Source organism: Glandiceps talaboti, chromosome 21 (genome assembly GCF_964340395.1).
Source record: "Glandiceps talaboti chromosome 21, keGlaTala1.1, whole genome shotgun sequence".
Classification (NCBI taxonomy): domain Eukaryota; kingdom Metazoa; phylum Hemichordata; class Enteropneusta; family Spengelidae; genus Glandiceps; species Glandiceps talaboti.
Window position 1 is genome coordinate 18,319,257 of NC_135569.1, and position 9,500 is coordinate 18,328,756.

At 36.2% G+C, this 9,500-nt stretch overlaps 1 protein-coding gene across 2 annotated transcripts in view; it reads right to left on the bottom strand.

Moving 5' to 3' along the window:
- Window positions 1–851, bottom strand: part of LOC144451464 (dimethylglycine dehydrogenase, mitochondrial-like) — a 46,059-nt gene extending 45,208 nt beyond the window's left edge. For both annotated transcript variants that reach the window (XR_013482297.1, XM_078142307.1), the window contains exon 1: window positions 710–851. Coding sequence is in view for 1 of the 2 variants with exons in the window: in XM_078142307.1 (XP_077998433.1) it covers window positions 710–792 (83 nt within the window). In the remaining variant the exon portion in view is untranslated. The remainder of the gene's footprint in view (window positions 1–709) is intronic.
- Window positions 852–9,500: the final 8,649 nt, after the last annotated feature.

The following is a 9,500-nucleotide window of genomic DNA, read 5'->3' on the forward strand; positions in this document are numbered from 1 at the left end:
ATGCAGAAAATTAGTTAATAATGAATTCTACGAACTATCTGATAACTCTACATTGTATAAACACAAATCGTTTAAGACTGCTACAAAAATTATCAAAGATTCAACACATCCGCTACATGCAGAATATGAATATCTACCAAGTGGTCGTCGCCTCAGAGTACCACATGCACGTACAAACAGATTTAAGTATAGCTTTGTTCCAAGATCTATTCATCTCATCAATAACATGTAACCGCTACTGTCTGTATGTATTTATATGTATTGTAATCCTAACTTTACTTTTCATGGATTATGTATTTAAGTTAATGTAAACTGTGTGGATATGTAGTTTGTCTGTTTTCTGTCAATGCAACGAAAATTTCATGATCGACATGACGAATAAAGTTATTATTATTATTATTATTATTATTATTATTATTATTATTATTATTATTATTATTATTATTATTATTTAATTATTATTATTATTATTATTAATGTAATGCATTATCTAGGGTCGACATATACAAACAAACAAACAAACAAACAAACAAACAAACAAACAAACAAACAAACACACAAATGATATATATTATATACCACAGCCGTCGTGAACTCTGACCCTTTGGTGACACCTGGACGAGGAGGAAGGCTTGACAAAGTTGACCTAGTTTGCTGTCGTGGCCGATCGAACCAATTGTTTATGATAAACTGTCATCTAATTCCTTACCTTTGATGGTTGGCTGTGGACAGTGCTCTAACTTGTTGGTGGTTGGCTACAAACACTTGCTGTGACGATGAAGGTTGTTTCATCCATTGACAAATCCGTCTTCTGTTAAAAGCTACAGATAGAGCATCTATTCTTCTGGTACAAGCCATGTATTTTTGTAGTTTTGAGTAGAGAGTTGGTTGCATAGCTATTTAATCTTACTAACACAAACTATAGTTGGCAAGGTCCAGTGGTCCACTTATGTGTAATCACTTACTCACTCACTGCTCGGCACATTTACATATACGCGTAAGCAACGCTTGGTTCTTGCAGGGTAACACAAACTATATAATAATAAGTACAACGAACGACCCGCTTCAAGGCTGTCTGCAACTTAACAGCTCCCTGGGATCACGTGGACAGTGTTTTTAAGGTCATCCACATCTATTGTATGCATTGTGTATGTATGTGTGTATGTGTGGGGGGGGGGGGAGTGTGGTGGTTCCCTTACAGAAATATCCTATAGGCGGCCTATAGACATGTCTATAGACCGGCCTATAGGATCCTATAGAGAATTGGGCTGTTTTGCCTATAGGTTTCTATAGGCCAGCCTATAGGTTTCTATAGGCCAGTCTATAGATGTCTATAGGTCAGCCTATAGGTTTCTATAGACCAGTCTATAGGTTTCTATAGGCCAGCCTATAGGTTCCTATAGGCCAGCCTATAGATGCCTATAGGTCAGCCTAAAAGTTTCTATAGGTCAACCTATAGATGTCTATAGGTCAGCCTATAGACATCTATAGTTCAGCCTATATGTTTCTATAGGCCAGCCTACATATGTCTATAGGTCAGGCTATAGACATCTATAGGTCAGCCTATAGGTTTCTATAGGCCAGCCTACATATGTCTATAGGTCAGGCTATAGACATCTATAGTTCAGCCTATAAGTTTCTATAGGCCAGCCTACATATGTCTATAGGTCAGGCTATAGACATCTATAGTTCAGCCTATATGTTTCTATAGGCCAGCCTACATATGTCTATAGGTCAGGCTATAGACATCTATAGGTCAGCCTATAGGTTTCTATAGGCCAGCCTATAGATGTCTATATGTCAGCCTATAGGTTTCTATAGGCCAGCCTATAGACATATATAGGTCAGCCTATAGATGTCTATAGGTCAGCGTATAGGTTTCTATAGGCCAGCATTGAATTTCTACACACTTTCTAGACTTAGAAAATGAATTAATGTCACAAGAATATTCTGGAAAATGAATTCTTGAGACAAGAAAAAGAATTTTGTTAAGACTAAACAAAAATCAAACTTTGATCTTTTTAAACTTTTATTTACTGAAAAATGTATGTTTAGAAACACAAAGTTTTCAAATACCTCTCTGAACACAAGTATTAAAGTGGTCAAATAGCAGATAGATTTGCTTAAAAATAGTCCTTGACTGAACTCTGGGTTTTTTGGTTTAAAATTTGATGTCATTGTAAATTCCAGATGACTTGTCTTTGACTTTGTGCTGTTACTTAACAGTACTAGTGTGTCCTGCAGAACGAGTAAAGGTTCCCAGCCATGTATGGTATCTCTTCCTATATTTTAATGAATTTTCCTCGATACCTAAAATTATTACTGGAATCTTCTGTTGTTACTATGCACTATGGTCATCATTTGCTTGGTGATAGCCTGCTTGTTGCTCCATTGCTAGCTGTCATGGTGCCTTTTATGTTCTTTGAGTTTCGGTCTTTATATTGAAGCATAGATCTTCATATTGTCATCTTCTTACATACTGGACAAACTCTTCTGGAAAATTGTGATCACTCACTCCTTTTGGCAAGAAGGCCTAAACTGAATTTTCACTTTGGATGATCTGGAGGGACAGCTGTAAAAAGGTGGATTTATCTCTGGTGGATTTATCCATGGTTTGAGTTGTCCAGACAGTTAGGTATCTCTAAGCTGTTTTCTGAAAGGAAATTTATGTTCAAATATATTAGAATATAACATATTTCAAGTTCCTGTTTTCTCCATTTGGTCTTATGTATTTTTACATCACCATATGCATTTCTTTTTATGACTGAAAATTTTCCATCACATTCTTTATTTTTTTTATTTTCAATCATATTCATTTCAAATATATTACTTGTCTCGATCAGTATGACAAGCATAAGGTACATGAATCATACATGTATTTGTTAATGTTTATAGGAGAGAAAAAACATACTACATATATTGGAGGGCAGCACAATATTGCACATATAATCTGGCATAAAATAGCCAAGCTGTTTCCCTCAAATCATGAAATAAAAGATATAGAAACAGCTACTGTAACAACTCTTGAAACTCTCAAATCAGAAAATAGAACAAGTGCATGCCCATTGACTAGTTTTTACATTTGTAAAACAGGAATCTGTACTTACCATACAAACAAGGAAACATATCTTAAAACAAGGTCCTTTTCATTTATCAGCCTTTTGGTCTCTACTAGCTATATTCTTCATGCCATTCCTGCCACCACAATTGCTTGATTTGTTGAAAACTAGTTCACTTTTCAGGCAAACTTATAGCATGTACATGCATGTATCCTTTTGTCCATGCTTTGTCTAAAACCACAAACATGATGCTATCCCAAAATGCACCAGGATAAGCTGTCTTACAACAAAGAGAGATACGGGGTAATGAATATTCATGACTATTCTCTCAAGCTAATTGCAATTCACACATCATTTCCTTGACTTTGATGTCACTGTACATGGTACCCTAAGCTTCCAAACCCATTGGTCTCTGAAAGAATTACTATACAAATACACCTTGCACAGAACAAGTGGCCTATGGTTATTATAGGCATGTATGTCAATAGACTAGTTATGTCCACAAGATTCTATGCTTATATAGGCATGAATGTCTATAGGCCAACTCGCCTATAGGTTTCTATAAGTTTCTATAGGCATGAGTGTCTATAGGCCAAACCGCCTATAGTAGTCAGGTGGCTTAGCAACTTTTTTGTTACACGCCGGATAAAAGCACCAAATTTGGCATGAATGTTCCTTAGGACCTACTTATTGAATTTAGATTGGGAGCCCTCGTGAATATTTGCATAAATTTGCATAAATCAATAAAATTCAAAATGGCCGCCATCACTCACAAACAATCCCACTTTCCAGAACTTTGTGATGAAATAAAAGCACCAAATTGGGTATGAGTGGTCTCGAGGACTTACTTATTGAATGTAGGAGTGCAGCCATCCTGAATATTTGCATACGTTTGAATAAAATTAATGAAATTCAAAATGGCCACCATTACTCACAATCAATCTCATTTGCTGAGATATAGCATGTACTTTGCAGAACTGTGTGTTGAAATAAAAGCACCAAATTGGGTACGAGTGATCCTGAGGACCTACTTACTGCATTTAGAATGGGAGCCCTTATGAATATTTGCAGAAATGTGCATAAATCAATGAAATTCAACATGGCAGCCATCATTCTTAAAAATTCCATTGTTCTGCGATATACAATGTAGCATACTTTGCAGATCTTTTTGTTGAAATAAAAGCACCAAATTGGGTACGAGTGATCCTGAGGACCTACATATTGCATTTAAAATGGGAGCCCTTGTGAATATTTGCAGAAATTTGCATAAAGCAATGAAATTCAACATGGCAGCCATCATTCTTAAAAATTCCATTGTTCTGCGATATACAAATTTTTGTTGAAATAAAAGCACCAAATTGGGTACGAGTGATCCTGAGGACCTACATATTGCATTTAAAATGGAAGCCCTTGTGAATATTTGCAGACATTTGCATAAATCAATGAAATTCAACATGGCAGCCATCATTCTTAAAAATCCCATATTTCTGAGATATAGCATACTTTGCCTTTTTAATGAAATAAAAGCACCAAGTTGGGTATGGGTGATCCTGGGGACCTACTTATAGTATTTAGAGTGAGAGCCCTTGTAAATATTTGCAGACATTTGCATAAATCAAGAAATTCAACATGGTGGCTGTCATTCTTTAAAAGCCCATTTTTCTGAGATATAGCATACTTTGCAGAACTTTTTATTGAAATAGATTGGGCATGAGTGGTCCTTAGGACCTACTTCTTGATTTTGGCTCAGGAGATCACTAAATGATTACATACATTCAGTAAAATCAAAAATGTTTGCTGTCACTCTTGAAAATTGTCATTTCTGGTCATGAAATATTTTGCATAACTAAATGAAATAAAGTGTCATTTTGTTTATACAAATATGTAATATAAATTATATACGTTGCACTAATATTACCAAATTTCATTACTTTCATCATTTCATGTACTATTTAATCAATACCTGGTCAGTTTAGCAACTACCTGTATTGTTTATGGTAGTGTAACATATACAGGTGTGCTATTGGCAAAACTTCTCTGTCTCATTGATCAAAGATACTTTCATAAGCCCTTATTCTTCTATTGGTATCTTTTGTAACATAACCCCTCCCTCATTCACTAACTTTCCTGATATACACTAGAGTTGAGGTACAAGGGTGACAAAACACACACCTAGCCTATGTAACATCTTTAAGAAATGTACATTTTTGTTGTAGGAATGATAGTTCAGCAAAATAAATGTTAGTACATGTATATAGTATATTTGTGAATGACAGGTATCAGATTTATATGTTGAAAACAGCCTTTTATTTCACTATTCAATCACATGTAATATATGATTTTTACATTATCTAGGGAGAACGTTTGTGAGTTCATAGTGTTTGTTGATGAACTAAACAGAAAAGGCTGAAAATTGTGGCAGCCATTAATTTACATATTTTAAAAAAGCATATTAAAGAAGTAGTAATGTGATAAACAATATTATTATTTCATACATATAAGCTATATATTAGCAGGATTAAGTGCACACTAATAGTATGGTTGGAAAAATCATTCTCACCCCCCCCCCCCGCCCAAACAAAAATAGAAATGCATTTAAAAGGGCTCACTGATTTGATGTTATCTTAGAAAAGCTAGTGATAGTAAGAAGAAAATTTGATTCAATTGCACGTAGATAAGCTGCCAGCTTCTTGCCAGAATGTCTAGAAAATTCTTCCCTCAAGGCTAAACTTTTTAAGAGGCCATGTTCTCTATACATTGCAACAAATGTACCTTAACTCCTTGGTTAGTCTCATTATTGGCTAGACTATTGCTTTTGAATTTGATGAAAAGAAATGGTCAGAAAAATGATAGAGCAATTATAATAAAATGGACATCAGTATATAAATGAAACTTTTATAGATTTATGATAGCACCCCTACTTTTCTGTAAAGATCTATTTATTAAAAACCTGGACCATAAAGCTTAATTGCATCTCTTGACCGTTTTTCATGGAACTTTTAAAGCCATCTCAACTTTTTAACTGTAAATTAGCAAATTCTCTGTCATAGTACATGTACCATCTACAGGATATAAAAAAAATTCCTTCATGAAAGTTGTTCCAATGTTCCACGAGTAACTATGATGACATCCTCCATTGCAGTGACTAAGTGTAATATGAAGAAATTTCACACCTCTGTAGACAAGGCTGAAGGTGTTCCAGATGCGCAAATGTACAAATAAAATTATCTGCCAACCATATTGCCTTCAAGAACCCTACTTCATCATCCAACTATTATTGAATGTGTGCAATTCCTGTCAAAGAATTGACTTTGCACCAAAGGACAGATGCCTGGACTGAACTTAAGTAATAACCCCCATCCAGCCAGATCCTATATAAAGGGGGGGGGGGGTTATAACAATATTCATAAAGGGTTTGCTATAAACGAGGCAACACAGACGACATTTCTATTTGCTTGGCAATGCACATATTTGACTACTGCACATATATACATGTATTCTTCAGGGTGTGAGTAATAATGATGATTTGCATCCTATAAGGGACGATATACTGATTCGAAAAAAAGTTATTGCAGATCTAAGTGTGAATTAATGGTAATCATATTTGTTCAAAGCATAATTCTGATTGTTGCAGGAATAAGATTTATATATTGACAAAAAATTGTCTTCAAGAAGTGCAGCAAGTATGCTTTTTAGCAGACATACGAGGTTTCAAGAATGATAATGGCCATGTTTGAAACGTATTGATTTATCAAACCTTTACGTTCAAATTCAAGATCATTTTTCAACTAAAATCAAGGAATAGGTACTGGGAAACACTTGTGCCAAAAATTTGGGTTATTATGTCTCCAATAAGTATACTTTTTTCCAGAAATATGAGATTTTTAAAGTGTTGTGGCGGCCATTTTGAATTTTATTGATTTATGCAAATTTATGCAAATATTGAAGAGGGCTCCCAATCTAAAATCAATCTGTAGGTCCTAAGGAACATTCATGCCAAATTTGGTGCTTTTATCCGGCATGTAACAATAATCCTTAAAACTGGTGTTAAGCCACCTGACTATAGGATCCTATAGGCATGAATGTCTATAGGCCAACTCGCCTATAGATTTCTATAGGTTTCTATAGGCATGAATGTCTTTAGGCCAACTCGCCTATAGATTTCTATAAGTTTCTGTAGGCATGAGTGTCTATAGGCCAAACCGCCTATAGGATCCTATAGGTTTCTATAGGCATGAATGTCTATAGGCCAACTCGGCTATAGATTTCTATAGGCATGAGTGTCTATAGGCCAAACCGCCTATAGGTTTCTATAAGTTTCTATAGGCATGAGTGTCTATAGGCCGACTCGCCTATAGGATCCTATAGGTTTCTTTAGGCATGAATGTCTATAGGCCAACTCGCCTATAGGTTTCTATAGGATCCTATAGGCTATTGCTGTAAGGGTTGGGTGGGTGATTGAGTGAGTGAGTGAGTGAGTGAGTGAGTGAGTGAGTGAGTGAACTTACCGTGAATTTACATGGGATAGGAAGCCATTGAGGCTTTTAAAGACCCCTTACTGTTCTGAGATGGTTATCAATACACGCTTTAAAATGATTAACTGATGAATTAGCAATAACCCTTTCTGGTAAATTGTTCCTAATGTCTACGACACGTTGACTGAAAAAATATTTACGAATATCCAATCTGGATCTGTCCTTAAATAATTACAAACTGTGTCCTCTTGTTGTCAAAGTAGATACGTTGAAAAACACAACTGGATCAACAAGAGTATGCCCATGGAAAAGTTTATACACTTCCAGCAAATCAGCTCTAATCCGTCTGGTTTCTAAAGTTGTCAGTTTCAATACGCGTAATCTGTCCTCATAATTCAAGGCACCAAACTGCGGAATCATCCTGGTGAACTGACGCGGCGACGCTGCACTTTTTCCAATAACACAAAATCCCTATTCGCATGTGGGGACCACACTGGGGAAGCATAGTCAAGGTGCGGACGAATTAGCGATTTATAGAGTGGCAATAGAATATCCTTCGATTTACAGGTGAATGTTCTTTTTACCAAACCAAGTACTCGATTTGCTTTATTTACCTTCCCTGCGATATGCAGTTTCGGTTTCAGTGAGTTGTGAATCAAAACCCCTAGATCTGTTTCAGACTCTACAGATGACAATCTACTACCATTCATGGTGTACGGATAGTTGGGATTATTGTAACCCACATGCATGACCTTACACTTATTCACGTTGAATAGCATTTGCCAGTCACAAGACCACTCAACTAAGGTTTCCAAGTCTTTCTGTAACACTTCAGCATCGTCTTCAGATACAAGTTTGCAAATTAACTTTGTATCATCTGCAAACTTAAGAACTTTGCTAATAATATTCTCCTCAATGTCATTTATATAGATGAGGGACAGAATTGGACCTAACACAGACCCCTGCGGAACTCCACTTAAACTCTGCTCCATTTCGACGCAGTTCCATTCAGAATAACTCGCTGCTCCCTGTTCCTTAGCCAAATCTCAATCAACCTTGACACCTTACCACTTATGGTTGGGTGAGTGAGTGTTTCTAAAGTTGTCACAACACAAACAGCTCCCTGAGATCACGTGGACAGTGTTTTTAAGGGCATCCACATCCATGATGCATTGTGTATGTATGTGTGTGTGTGTGTGTGGGGGGGGGGGGTGAGTGAGTGAGTGAGTGAGTGAGTGAGTGCTATATAAACGAGGGTGAGTGGGTTAGTGAGATATAGGTGGATGGCTTTAATTCTTAAAGGGATATGAGTGTAGGTTAGAGGGCTTCTTAATGCAATGAAGCATATTTTGTAAAATTGGGATTTATTTTAATGTAATCAGTAATCTGCCATTAATTTATTTATGTAATTGGCAGTACTGCTAAACAATACACCCATCTCCAAATCTCCCTTCCTCCCTTCGTAACTTCTGTCAGCACATGAGTATACTGGTTATAGTGATGGAGGCACATCTGTATGGTCTCAAAACTCTGAAGTCACAGCTGTATAGATTTTATTATTTACAGTGGAAATTATCACGATTATAGATGTAAACTTTGAGTGACTGATCACTCAGATAGTCGGATCTAAATTTTCCAATGGTGACCCTTGGTTCTGGTTTTAATATTCTAGATACATTTTTTGCCAATCATTTGATTTTAGTAGACAAATAGGTTTGTTGTTCTTGTTGTTGTTGTTTTTCATTTGTTTTTTGTGTGTCAGATGATTGTCTCCCCTAGGCACGCTAACAAATCAAGGCCCATATAATGAACCTATAATGAATGTTTATACTAGCACCCCCCCCCCCCCACCCCCCCGGCCAACTCAGAATAGAACCATATGATACTTAAATATAATCTCCAGTACCTCGAGTAAATCAACTTTAGTCTCGATAATGTCAATCTTGCGGTTGTCCAGGAAAAAGCA